This window comes from Nomascus leucogenys, chromosome 25 (assembly GCF_006542625.1).
Source record: "Nomascus leucogenys isolate Asia chromosome 25, Asia_NLE_v1, whole genome shotgun sequence".
NCBI classification, from domain to species: Eukaryota; Metazoa; Chordata; class Mammalia; order Primates; family Hylobatidae; genus Nomascus; species Nomascus leucogenys.
In genome coordinates this window covers 27,427,152-27,441,636 of record NC_044405.1, presented here as the reverse complement: position 1 = coordinate 27,441,636, position 14,485 = coordinate 27,427,152, and the positions used below count along the sequence as shown (strand labels likewise).

Sequence of the window (14,485 nt, the reverse complement as noted above, 5' to 3'; positions counted from 1 at the left end):
ATGGCCTGATCCCTTCTCTTCCCAGGACCAGGCTGCCCTCGGAATTTCCCACAGTGCTTCTTACAAGCCCAAGTATGAAGCCAGATCACAGTGTTTAATGCAGCTTCCATCTCCCTGTGGACAGGCTGGCCTGACATTCCTCCCTGTCTGTTTCCTCTGAAGCCCTCAATGGCACTCAACACAAAACCATCCAGTGAACACATGTCCATTCCTGAATCCATCTCACATTGTGTTTCTTGGCCTCAGATATGTAATTTTCAAGAATAGTCATGTTATAAATGTAGCTGTGATCAATATCACACTTCAGAAGATTAGTGTTTTCATTTTACAGCATCAGAGGTACCCAGTGAGTCTCTGTTACACTCTTCTGCCTGCGAGGGGAGCTCCACTAACCACGGCCAGGCCAGACCTGGGGTGGGGGACTGGGAGGAGCTAACGACAGAGGGAGGTGTGTGAGTGTGTGTGTGTCTGCATATGTCTACATGTGTGTGTGTCTGTGTGTGTGTCTGCATATGCGTATGTCTAAGTGTGTCTGTGTGTCTGCGTATGCCTACATGTGTGTCTGTGTGGATGCATGCGTGTATCTGTGTGCATATGTGTGTATGTGGTGCTTATGCATGTGTGTCTGCGTATGTCTACGTGTGTCTGTGTGTCTGCGTATGTCTATATGTGTGTCTGTGTGTATGCATGTGTGTATCTGTGTGCATATGTGTGTATGTGGTGCTATGTGTGTGTCTGTTTGTGTGCATGGTCTATGTATGTGCATGTATGTGCGTGTCTGTGCATGCGTGTGTATCTAATGTGTGTCTCTGTGTGTGTCTGTGTGTGTCTATGTGCATGTATCTGTGTATTCCTGTGTGTGTATATCTGTGTGTATCTGTGTGCATGTGTACCTATGTACATGTATGTGTGTATATGTGTCTATCTGTGTGTGTCTGTGTATGTCTGTATCCATGTATGCATGTATATATGTGTGTGTCTGTGTGTCTCTGTGTGTCTCTGTGTGTGTCTGTATGCATGTATGTGTGTATATCTGTGTGTGCCATGTGTACGTCTCTGTGTCTATCTGTGTGTGTCTGTGTGTCTATATCTGTGTATGTCCATGCATGTATGTGTGTGTATCTGTGTGCATGTGTCAGTCTCTGTGTCAATCTGTGTGTGTCTATGTGTGTGAGCTATGTGTGTGTCTCTGTGTCTATCTGTGTGTGTGTGTGCTTGCACCTCAGTGGGCTGGGGAAAGAGCGGGGGGCCAAGGCCTACTCTGATTTCTGGGCTGTGTCACATGGCTTGGGCTGCCTTGCCTTTACCCGTTAGCTCCAGAGGGTGAGCCAGAAGGGAGTCAGCTTGTCACAAGTGCCATTGATGTCGATGTAGGGTGAAACTCTCTCGGTTTTTCTGGGGCTTTCCCTGTCTTAGTTCTGTGCTCTGGGGATCCCTGCAAGTCTCGGGCAACCCGGGGTGGTGGTTGGAGGCTTTGGAAGGTGCTGCTTCTCCTGGGACATCTTCCAGAAATCTTTTCCCTTCAGAGATTTGCATTCCTCCTTTCCATCCAGCACCGAGGGGCCTGGTGTTGGAATGGAGGGTTCCTTGGGCCCTGATGGAATTCCTTGAAATGGGTGGAACAAATCAGTTTGCCAACAGCAGAGTTGGGGCCAGGCCGCGGTAGCAGAAGTGGTTGTGCCCTTCCTCAAGCCCCTCTGGCGGAGCTGAGGACGGCAGTGGCTGTCTGTCCCTCCCTTCTCCTTCTTTTCTCCTGAGCAGCTCCCACATCCTTCTTGTCTTCCCGGTGCCCCTGTAGAGCTGCCCGCTGGGCCATTGTGTGCGGCTGTGGAGCTACCCACTGGGCCATTTTTTTGTGTGAATCAGATGGCTGGTCCCTGAGACAGGGAAAAGTTCTGCATTTGGGGGTAGCCAACAATCACCCATCCTTGAGTTGACTAACCACACATTTTGGAAGCGCAAACTCTGTTTTAGGGGCTGTGCTAGTTTCTGGGGGTGCAAAGATGAATGAGGCATCTGCCTTCCCTTGAGGGACTCGGTCTGGTGAGGGATGCGGTGCTGCACCAGACACATGGCCCATATGATACAAAGTGCCACTAGACATGTGAATAAGAAAATGGGCAGCAACTCCTTTTGCCTAGGGAGCTGGAGAAGACTCAAAAAGGGGAGAGGATAAATGAGTTGGGTTCTGAAGGATGAATAGGAGTTGACCAGATGAAGGCAAAGAGGAAAATAAAGGACAGCTCATATGAAGGTGCCAGCTAATGATGCAGTTCTGGACCATCCCATTTAAATAAGTCAACTTTTTCCCATCATGGCCTAGTTAGCACAGAAAAATGCCTCCAGCTGCCGTGAGCATTGAAGGCACACTGGGTTGACTCACCGTGAAGAAGTCACAGAGTGTCACGTGTGGGAAGACTTCATGGGCTCTGTTCTTTGCACACTGGCGCTTGCTCTCTCTCCAGAACTCCTGAAGTTTTTCCAGCAGGGGCCCCGTTGGACAGAGGAAAAGGGCATACTCCTGGGGGATGGGGTCGTCCAGGGAAGGGTCATTGCAATGATCGTGCAGCCTGCAACAGAGAGCAAACCGGCTTCACCCACTGTCACAACAAAAAGAGTTTTCCCCTTTGAGGACACACAACAGAATGACAATGATAGCAATGCAGAATTATAGGGCACACTGAACACATCATATATGCTCATGACATAAATTAATCTCACAGCCATCCTACCGGTGGGAGGCACAGCAGCAGAGCTGTGTGTGGCACAGACCTGGTTAGTGTCCGTCCTGCTCTCAGACCCACCTTAGTCTGATTCCAAAGTCCAAGGTGGAAAAAATGAAAGAAAGTTGACAGCAACACCTAAAACCTGGTCTTCAAATGATCTGTGGGCCCAGCATCTCCTTGATGGTGTGGGAAAATTTTGTGGAAAAACCTCACATTCGTATTTTACCTCAAACTTCAAATTACATATAAAAACCAAAACCAAAAACCTAGACAAAATTTAGGTAGCTACTGCGTTTCTTTAGATTCAGTTATTTTATCTTATTTTATTTTGTTTTTGAGATGGAGTCTTGCTCTGTCGCCCAGGCTGGAGTGCAGTGGCACAATCTCAGCTCACTGCAACCTCCACCTCTCAGGTTCAAGTGATTTTTCTGCCTCAGCCTCCTGAGTGGCTGGGATTTCAGGCAGACAGTTATTTTAAATTAAAGGAAAAACAATGGATCACCCAACATAGGAGTTCATTGTCACTAACAATAAAAATGGAAATAAAATAGCTCCGAGGCAGCATTTTTCTCATCTGTCAAGTTCACAAAGATTTTTTTACTAAAAAGGATAAAAGTTCTGCTTAATGTGTGAAAGGTGCAGCAGGACTTCAGGACAGACCTTTCAACTTTTACGTGAAGCAATTTGCCAATAGGTATCGAGAGTCTTAAAATGCCCACACTCTTTGAACTAATAATTCTACTTCCAGAAATTTCTCCCGAGGAAAGAGCACAAAGTACTGTATAGGCAAAACTTTACCTGTGAAACATTTATTTAGGGTTATTTAGAAGAAAGTTACAAGGTTATTTAGGCTTATTTAGAAGAAAGAAGAAAAACTCCATAACTGATAGCAAATCTATTTATCGTGCATTCATTAGAAATCATGGTTTGGAAGAATTTCTAATTACTCAGCAAAGTGCCTGTGATATAATTTTCAATTTAGAAAGTAGTATTCAATCACTAGAGGAAGTAGAACTTATGCAAGACCATATTCTCTTCCATAAAAATCACAGAGGAAGTTACCTCTCCTCTCCATCGTGGTTCCCACCCTCCCCCTTTCCAGGGTTCACCCAGAGGGTGAAGCTGCTTTGTCTTCTCCCAGAAATTTAAGTAATGGACTTAGAGATAGCACTTGTTTTACATAAATCATAAGCTGTTATTCAAATTATTCTACCACTGGCATTTTTCCTCTACCATGTCTTTTCAATTAATCCCTGTTGATACACACATGTCTAGTGAAGTTTGTCAGCGTGAATTTGTTAAAGGCTGTGTAATAATTCATCGTATACATATGCAATGTTGCACTTGTTCATTCCCGCATTGATGAACATCTAAATTATTTTATTTTAAAACCATTTCATAACCCTGTAATCAAGATCTTTGTACATGTCTCTTTAGGCTCCTTGCGTTTCTCCAGGGAATCTGCTTAGATGCACGACAGAGGCTGGGGGGCTGTGCACGTTGCCAAGGTTGGCAGATACCCAGCACTGCCTTCTTCAGTGACACCAGTGACGTGTGAGGCCCCCACTTCCCTCACCCTCATCAACACTTGGAGTTCCCTTGTTTGCTCTAATGATATCTTAATTTGCACCACCTCCCTGGTTACTAGTGAGAGGTTGGGGTGCTCTTGACTGAGTCTAGGGGACCCCATTGCCTCCCTGTTTTTTTGATGGGGTTCCTAGTCTTATTGACTGGGTTGCAGTGGGCAGGTGCTGGCCATGCCCCTCACAGCAGTGGGCTTGTTTCTGATCCAAAATTGGCAACTGGCTTTAGTGGAGTCTGTGAAGGGGTTGCCCATTTTGCCCGTGGCCTACACTTTCTGGAGGAGGAGGGGGCATCCCATTGGGAACACTGCATGTTCAGAGACCCAGGATCAGTATCTGCCCTCCTGCTTTGGGGAGGGCACTCCAGCCTCCCGGGACCTGGTTTTTGTTGTTTGATTTTCCCTGTGGCTATCTCAGGGCAGAGGATGAAGGACTCCCCACAGCACATCCAGGTGGGAGAGGGTTTTAGAGAAACGGTGGCCCTCCTCTCCATCCCCAGAGTAGAGAACAGGCCCATGGCACTGGGTGGCTTGCAGAATCACTCACGCAGCTGATACCTGGTGAGGTCACCTGGAATCAGAGCCCTCACCCAACCTACACACCTGGTGCCCTTAGAGGGCTTCATGACCTCCAGTAAACTCCCTTCCCCTCAGAGGCAGCCTGAGAGCATGGTGGCCACTAGTTTCTATCAGCAAAGATGTCAATTATGTCTCGAATCTTTCCATCAATAAACACAAACATCCTCCTGTCTATGTCAATCTTATCCATCGCAGTAGGCAGTTGAGGACTTAATCAAACACAAGTGTGTAAAATCCCAGCCTACTCTTCAATTACTCAAATAGGTTGAATATCAGCAGTACAAATATAAAACCCAAATGTTACCATTTTTAACCTGATTACTTTATTCTAACAATTACCCTCATTTACGTGCTTATCACAACACAACAATTATGTCTTCCCCATTTACTCAACAAAGCACATGAACCTGTTCTTCTTAGCAGTCAAATTGGATCGAATCAGGTTTGTAAGTGAAGAAAGCCTTGTTCAAAGTTCTCTCTTTCTCTTTCCATGGTTAACCAAAGCCCTGTGCCCCTCCCTCAGTGCACTATGGGTAGGCAGGGAGGTTATTTTGTTTCACTTCCGTAGTGGCCCCATCCCACCCAGAGGCGCCCGGCTCTTCCTGGCGTCAACCCTAGTGGGAGGGAGTTGCACAGGGCATTCAGCCCAAACGCCCCTGGGTCTACAGGAGCAGCTGCACTCACCAGGCCAAGGCCTCCTCCGCCGTCTTCCTCCCTGTGGCTGCCAACGCTTTCAGCCTGCAGAAGAGCAGACACAGGCACAGAGTCACGTCGCCCATTCTTGGGAAAAGGGTCAGAAAGGCAGGGTGTAGCCTTGCACACCCAGGATCTTTGGGAGGTGCTCTGAAGAGGTCTTGATGCTGAACTTCCAGCTGGAAGGTCCAGTGCCTGTCCCCTGAGTGCTGCCATCATGGTTTTGGACAATGCTGACCAGCTAGCACCTCCCCCTCACTTTCCTTCCCTGGCTACCCACTTCAGCCCTTGGCACGGGGTCTCAGTGCCAAGGACCTGACCTCCGCCCGCTCTTGCAATCCCTCTCCCTGGCCTGCCCTTCCCCACTGCCTAGAGCAAATGGACCCACCTTGTGGAACGTGCCCCCGGCTTGAACACACGCCTTCCTCGCCCCAGCATCAGCGACTCTGATCCCCAGGCTCGCCTCCCACACCTCTCTGCTGGGAAACAGCCCTTTCCAAAGCACCCAGGCAGGCACTTGTCACGGCTCACACAGTCCCCTTGCATCCGTGGCTCTCCCCTGCTAGACCAAGAGCTCCCTGAACGCAGGGCTGAGTTTTATGCATCACGGTAACCCAGGACGTAGGTACATTGCATTGAATTGGGCAGAACTGGATCAAATGAAACAGAATGGAATATAGCTGAGGTAATTTATCAGGAATGCCGACTGGAAACAACGGGCGTCCATGAGGAACCCACCACGTGATGCCGGATGCTGCTATTCGGGTGGGCACCGATGGGGCTGTGGCCACCTGGAGAGGTTTGAACGGGGCAGCCTTGGTGCAGGGCCCTTACTTTGAGGTGCTCTGGTGTGGGGAAATTAACACACATTTCTCTTCCTCCAACATGTGCTTAATGTTTAAACTGGAAGGAATTTTGAGTAGAAGTCCGTGCTACAGGTTTAGTAGTAAAATCCAGCGTGGACTCCTTCAAAGGCATGGAGAGCTGGTTTGAGTCCCACCTCCGCCACTAATCCACTCTCTGGGCCCAGTGTCCTGCCTGCACTGGGTGGTGAGCAGTGGACAAAAGCTGCCTTGTCTGCGCTGCCTGGGCGGTGCCTGGTGGCCGCCCTGCACACGACTGACCCCATTCCCCATTCAAAGGGCCCTGGCTTAGCTTGAACATAACAGTGATGAAAATGCCCTGACTTGGGGAGAAGAAAGGGGTTTATCTAGCTTCAAAGTTACTTCACCCAATTTGGCCAAGCTTTTGTTATAGTGTGGAAGGAAAGTTTAGCTCCTTCCCCAACCCAAAGTTACCTGAAGTGTGTTTCTGATACATTTTTCCATGTGGAAAAATGAATGGGTCAGATCTAGAGTGTGTTTCTGATACATTTTTCCACGTGAAAAAATGAATGGGTCAGATCTAAGGCACTGGCTTGCCATGAAAGCTGTGACCCAATGTTGCTGTGGTGTCCTCCCTCTCCGAGAGCGGTAACTCTGAAGGCTGAGCTCTTCCACATGCAGGCCTTTCCCTTGGGTCAGCAGGGTCGCGCTCACACTGTGTCTGAAGTTTCCTACCCATTTGTTTCGTTATCAGACACTCAAGGGATTCTTCCTGAGGACAAGTGACTTTCCCCAGGCAGCGTGGAAGCACAGCCCTGCTGACAGTTGGTCCCAGTGTTAGAAACTCAGCGGGCTTTGGGGCCTTTCACGTTAGAGTTTGAACATCTTGAAATGCCACCTTCAGAGTCACTGAGCTGCACACAAAGAGATTACAACCAGGCCCCGAGCTCCTCCAAACCCCCAAAACGGGGCACCCGGAGTAACACACGGCTTCTGATTTTCACAAATTTCAGGGTCCCCCAATCAGTCAACAACAGAGCTGGTCTTTAAAAGGTCAAAAATATCAGGGGTATTCTTTTGCCTCCCTGGGCCACACATAACATACACTAACACTAATAATAGCTAATGAGCTAAAAAAAAAAAATCTCATAATATTTTAAGAAAGTTTACCAATTTGTGTTGGGCAGCCAACACAAATTGAACAGGGCAGCCTTAGGAGGCTGAGGTGGGATGATGGCTTAAACCCAAAGCTGTCCTGGGCCACATGTGGGTTGGACAAGCTTGGTCAAGATCACCTCATTCTTCGAAAAGCAGAAGAGGGCCCTGTGAAGAGGCAGTGTCTCACCCTGCAAGGTGCACTGCTTTGACAGGAAGCTGTACCCTACACCCCTGCAGCTCCATGCCGGGGGCCGCAGCAGGGTCTGGCTCCAGCCCCACTGGCTGGGCCCCAGGGTCTCTGGGCAGTACTCACGCGGTGTGCACCGGGAAGCCCATGGCCAGGAGGGGCTCCAGGAGCAAGGGGCTGCTGCGGCCCTTGAGCTTGTTGGAGACCTTGGCGTAGAGCTGCGTCTCCCCCGCTGCCATCTCTTCCTGCCCGCAGGCCAAGAAGCTCGCCTGCGCACAGAAATGAGGAGATAAAGCAAGAGGGGGAGAGGCAAGGCTGAGGCTGTGAAGAAAAACCTCAAGCTCTTTTTGATCTTTCTGACAAAAGTTGATATCCTGTTTGCATGAGATATCGGTTTTCAGAATTCTGTTTGCAGGATGCTGGGTGCAGCGTCCACCAATCCTAACTGTTTCCACCAGGGGGGTTGGAGGCTAAAGGTCCAACTGAGCCCCTGCATGGGATCAGCCTCTATAGGGACTTGGCTAGTATTTGGGAGCAAGAATGTGTGAGAGCATGGGGGAAGGAAGTGGAGGAGAAATCAGGGAATGAGTTCCCTCCTGGATCCTGCTGGCCCCCTGCCCTGAACCACCCTGGATCCCAGTCTCCTTGTCTGTGAACAAGACATTAAACCCCACTCTATCTATTGTCTCAGATTGCTGGAAAACTTACTGGTTCTTTCAGTCATTTGTTGACTTGTTTTTTTATTTTAAAAACTTTAAAAGCTTAATATGTGTACAGAAAAGTTCATGAATCATATGTGTATAGCTCAAGGAATTTCCATAAATGAGCCCACACCCCTAATTCCCCCACGACCCAAAATCAAACAGGGCAACCAAGGGAATTTTGTACCTCCTCCAACCAAGGGGACATTTGGCAATGTCTGGAGACATTTTTGTTTCCAAAATGAGGCGGGGGTGGTGGTGGGTGGGGTGGACATTGCGGTACTGGCACTAGTGGGTAGAGGCCAGGAATGTCACAGTGCCCTGGACAGTCTCCCCAACAAAATGTCACTAGTGCCAAGGTGGAGATAGCCTGCTCTGGAACATTCTCAGAACCTCAGATGCACCTCTGCCCCCAGCTCAGCCTCCTCCAGTTATCTCCTCCCTCCCGCAGAAAGTAAACTGCCATATCACTTGTGTATGAATTGTGCCTGTGTTTGAGCCTCATGTAAATAGAACCATATAGCATATTCTCTATCATATCTAGTTTCTTTTTCCTCAAATTATGCCTGTAAAATTTATCCACATTATTGCTTGTAGCCACAGTTAGTTCACTGTTATTGCTGTGTAGTATTTGATTAATAAATATACCCGCCAGGCATGGTGGCTCACGCCTGTAATCCCAACACTTTGGGACTTTGGGAGGCCAAGCGGGGGTGGATCACCTGAGGTCAGGAGTTTGAGACCAGCCTGGCCAACATGTTGAAACCCTGTCTTTACTGAAAAATACAAAAATTAGTCGGGCATGGTGGGGCATGCCTGTAATCCCAGCTACTCAGGAGGGTGAGGCAGGAGAATCATTTGAACCCAGGAGGTGGAGGTTGCAGTGAGCAAAGATTGCACCACGGCACTCCAGCCTGGGACAGAGTGAGACTCCAGCTCAAAAATAAATAACATTTATCCATTTCTCTGTTGATATGCATTCAGGAAGTTTTCAGTTGTTTTGCTATTGTAACTAATGTTGCTGAGGACGTTCTTGTATGTGTCTTTGAGTGCCTTGTGCACGCATTTCTGTTAGGTGTGCATCTAGGAGTGGGGTTGTTGGATCACAGAGCATGTGAATCTCCATTAGGAACTGCTAAGAAGTTGTACAAAGCTCTATATCCTCATTCACACTTAATATTATCAGTCCCTAATTTTAGCCACTCTGTGGTGGGGGTGGTGTGTAGTGGTATCTCCCTGTGGTTCCCATTTGTATTTCCCTGAGGGATAATGATACTGGGCACCATTTCACAGGCTTATTGCCCATTTGAATATCCTCTCTGGGGAAGTTCCTGTTCAGGTATTCTGCTCTTTTTTTTTTTTACTAGGTTGTTTGCTTTTTCTTATCAATTTGTAGGAATTCTGTTTAGAGTTTTCTGCATCCTGTTCAAGAGATTGTTGTTAATCCAACATTGATGAAGATCATCTATGTTTTGTTCTAGAAGTTTTGCTACTTTTGCTGTTCATATGTAGCTCTATGATCCATTTGAATTCATTCTGTGTATGGTGTGAGGTAGGGGTAGACTTTCATCTACTTCCCCATTGAAAAGGCCATCATTTGCCCAGTGAATTGCAGTAGGAGGCTTATTGTAAATCAAGTGACTGTATATGGATTAGTTTTTTCTAACTTTTATGCTCTCTTGTTTGATTTGTCCATTTTTGTGCCTATTCTACACTGTTTTAATCACTATAGTGCTAAATCTTCTGGTTTTGTCCTTTGCTTTTTCATAAACATTTACAAATCAGGTTGCCATGGTGTATCATAGTGTGTCATTGGGTAGTGCAAAAAGATTCACACCTACAAGCAATTGATTTTCAACAAGGATGCCAATGAAATTCAATGGGGGAAAGGATAATGCTTTTGATAAATGGTGCTAGAGGCTCATGCCCATAATCTCAGCACTTTGGGAGGCCAAAGTGGGAGGATCACTTGGGCCCAGGAGTTTGAGATCAGCCAGGGCGGCAGACTGAGACTCCATCTCTTAAAAAAAAAAAAAAAGAACAAAAAAAAAGACATGGTGGCATTAGTTCCAGCTACTCAGGAGGCTGAAGTGGGATGATGGCTTAAGTCCAAGAAATCAAGGCTGCAATGAACTGTGATTGCATCACTGCATTCCAGCCTGGGTGACAGAATGAGACCCTGTCTGAAAAAAAAAAAAAAAAATTAGTGCTAGGAAAACTGCATATTGGTATGAGGAAAAACGAACCTCAACCCTTACCTCACATTATATACAAAAATTAACTCAAAATGTAAATGCTAAAACTCTAAAACTCCTTAAGAAAACCTAGAAAAAAAATGTTTGCTATGTTGGAGTTTGCAAAGCTTTCTTAGGACATAAAGCGAATAAACCAACAAAAGAAAAAGTTGATGAACTGGACTTCACCAAAGTTGAAAACTTCTGTTCTTTGAAAGACATCATAAAGAGTATAATAAGGTCAACCACAGACTGGGAGAAAGTATCACTATACATATAGCTGACAAAGGACTTGTATCTAGAATGAATCTTTTATAGATACTTTTAACAAATAATAAGAAAACAAGCATCTATTTTAAGAATGGGCAAAATATCAAAAAAGATACTTTCAAAAAGAAGATATATACATAGACATGAAAAGATGCTCAACATCATTAGTCATCAGGGAAATGCAAATTAAAACCACAACGTGATTCCACAGCACACCCACCAGAAGAGCTGAAATGGAAAATACCAGTTTTACACAAGGCTGGAGAATAACAGGAGCTCTCACACTGTGCTGGTGGGAATGTGTAACTGCCCAACCACTTTGGGGAACATTTGGAGGGTTTCTTATAAAGGTACATATACATGAAAATGTGTGTCCACACAAAGATTGGTCTATGAATGCTCATGGCAGCTCTATGCATAATAATTCCTTCTATTTTTTTTGGCTTTATTGCACTGGCTTGGAACCCAAGTCAAATGTTGAACAGATGTGGTACTAGTGCACCTCCTTGTAGAACTCTCCATTTCAGAGGACAAGGTCTCAATATTTCACCATGAAATGTGAGCATATTATGATATTTATTTGTATAGTTTTATTTTCATTTTTTTGAGGCAGAATCTCACTCTGTCACCCAGGCTGGAGTGCAGTGGCATGATGTAGGCTCACTGCAACATCTGCCTCCTGGGTTCAAGTGATTCTCCTGCCTCAGCCTCCCGAGTAGCTGGGATTACAGGCATGCACCACCATGCCTGGCTAATTTTTATATATTTAGTAGAGATGGGGTTTCACTATGTTGGCCAGGCTGGAACTCCAGACCTCGGGTGATCCACCTGCCTCAGCCTCCCAAAGTGCTGGGATTACAGGTGTGAGCCACTGCGCCCCACCTGATTTTTAAATAATATTCTTTTGGGGCCGGGCGTGGTGGCTCATGCCTGTAATCCCGGCAATTTGGGAGGCCGAGGTGGGCGAATCATGAGGTCAGGAGATCAAGACCATCCTGGCTAACACGGTGAAACCCTGTCTCTACTAAAAATACAAAAAAATTAGCCGGGCATGGTGGTAGCCTGTAGTCCCAGCTACTTGGGAGGCTGAGGCAGGAGAATGGCGTGAACCCGGGAGACGGAGCTTGCAGTGAGCCGAGATCACGCCACTGCACTCCAGCTGGGGCGACAGAGTGAGACAGTCTCAAAATAATAGTAATAATAATAAATAAATATAATAATAATATTCTTTTTACTGTACGTATTTAAGGTGTACTTTGGGATGTTCTGCTATATTCATAATAGTGAAATGAGTGCTGTCACCAAGCAAATTAACATATCTATCATCTTGCATTGTTACATTTTTAATTTTTTTTTTCATGGTAACCGAAACTAAAATCTGCTCTGGGCAAATTTTCAGTATTCAATAAAATATTATACCTCTGGTTGTCAGCTGTACCTTCTGTCTCTGGACCTCCTCATCCTACACATCTGCAACTTTGCACCCTTTGACCCACACCTCTCCATTTCCTGCCCCCACACCCTCCCCTGAGAACCCCACTTTATTCTCTATGTATTCAACTTTTTTTTTTTTTTTTTAAGATTCCACATATAAGTGAGATCATGCAGTATTTGTCTTTCTCCGTCTGGCTTATTTCACTCAGTATAATGTCCTCACAGTTCGTTATCCTTTTTCTTTGAGGAATTCAAAAGATGAAATAATTCCACAATCAAATGATTTATCTTGAATTTGAAAGTCTGCAAATACAGAAAGCTTGTGACCCAGAGGGAAAAAGTAGATTTGGGTGTGAAATATAGTCTCTACTCAAGTACATTTTTCTCTTCTAAATAATAAACCCTGTTTTGAGCAATTGTATTATATTAATAACATATTAAAATGAAAAATGCCTCTATGCATTTCTCTTAAAAAAAATCTTATTTGTGTAAGCCAGGAGATGCCCTATCTCGCTTCATCCTGCCTTCCTAACTTGAAAAGTTCTCTTCCAAGCCCATCAGGGAAGAGTCTACCAGTTTCCTCCCTCACTTACTGAAGAGAGTGTGCCTGTAACTCAAGCTGTTTGCAAATCGTTACTAAAGCTTCAGGAAGCTCCCAGGAGACATCAGGATAGGATAAGGTGCTCATGCCCTGAAACCAAGTCTGCTTATGACACTGGCTGTGTAACTATCACGTGCTGGGCCTGAAATAAGCTTATTTGTCTGGTTCCTCAAAGTTTTAGTTTGAGCTCAGTGGAATTGATTTGTAGGTAAACTTCTGAGAGGATATTTGATAGCAAAGAAGACCAACCACCCGAGTAGGGCCTCTCCCTGCTACCCCCTGGGGAGCTGGCTTGACCTTTGACCTACATCTGACACACATGTTAACATGCCCTAGTAGTTGGTTATTGCATGTTGATTTGGTGTTATTTGTCCCCCCCAGCGTTTATCATCAGCTCATCCACGCATACAGAGCCCCTGTCACACACACATGGCTGTGCTGGGCACAGCGGGGTCTTAGGAGTGAAAGTGCTTTCCAGACTCTGTCCCCCCAGAGCTGTACTCCAGCGGCGAGCATCTCCTATAACACACAGGTAAAAGCGAAGAAAGAATGACATGTTAAATTTCCGGTCATTGCCTTTGAGGGCAAGCATTCGCTGAGGGACCAGAAAGAGTAGTCAGGAAATAGGTGAAGGAGAGATGTGTGAGCTTGAAGGAGACTGTAGATCACAGCCAAAGGCACTGACAGGTGTGTGGGCAGGTACCTACTGGGAGGGAGAAAGTAAGACTGTCTTAATCAAGGACTGCCTGGACGCATCTCTCAGGCGTTTGCCGTCAGCACATCCTGCCAATTCTGCCTTCAAAATCAACCTCAAGCAGCCAGTCCTCACCGTCATCACCACTCGTGCCGAGTCATGGCCCTTGTGGCCCATGAGGTGCAGCCTCCTTGTGGCTGTCCTTGTGTCCCCCCATCCTTACTCCACTCTATGCCCTGCCTGTCAATCCGAATTTGCCCCATCCAGATCGCCCAAGGCTTTCCACACATCAAAGGCAAACCAGAGCCCTTCCCATGCCCCTGGGCCGTGGGTTCTGCCATCGGCTACTCCCTGTTCCTGGCTCTCTAGGCTCATGGCCCCTCTTGGGATTCCTCAAACACTCCAGCGTGGCCCCTTTTCCAGGCTTTGGAGCTGGTGGTCGCCCTCCTTGGAGGAATTTCACAAGACTCACTTCACTGGTCACCAAGGTCTCTACTAAAACATCATCAAGGTCCCTGCTGAAACATCACTCTCCCTAGAGGCCGTCCTGTACCACTCTGCCCTCATCTGTCTCAGACCCTCCCCAGCCTAATCTCTTCCTAGCTCTTATCATCTGGGGCCCCATGGGAGCACTTTGTTTTTCTTGCTGGCTGCGCGGTGTCTAGAGTCTGGCTCATGGCAGATACTTGCTAAATATTTGCCGAATAAATGTATGGATTCGCGATTTTCCATCCACAATGGTAAATTCAGCCCTTCAAAGATGCTCAGCGCTCTGGTCCCCACAGCAGCAGTTAAACCCCTT

General features: G+C 46.6%; 1 protein-coding gene across 4 annotated transcripts in view; it reads right to left on the bottom strand.

Annotated features, from left to right (window-relative positions):
- The window catches only part of UBASH3A (ubiquitin associated and SH3 domain containing A), a 39,218-nt gene extending 31,171 nt beyond the window's left edge, over nucleotides 1-8,047 (bottom strand). For 3 of the 4 annotated variants that reach the window (XM_030806299.1, XM_030806300.1, XM_030806301.1), the window contains exons 1-3: nucleotides 7,876-8,026; nucleotides 5,572-5,625; nucleotides 2,384-2,570 (exon numbers count right to left, since the gene is read on the bottom strand). In XM_030806299.1, coding sequence (XP_030662159.1) covers nucleotides 2,384-2,570; nucleotides 5,572-5,625; nucleotides 7,876-7,988 — 354 coding nt within the window. In that variant the 5' untranslated portion in view covers nucleotides 7,989-8,026. Of the gene's footprint in view, nucleotides 1-2,383; nucleotides 2,571-5,571; nucleotides 5,626-7,875 lie in introns of all 4 variants that reach the window. The other variant, XR_004028601.1, reaches the window with a different exon arrangement.
- Nucleotides 8,048-14,485: the final 6,438 nt, after the last annotated feature.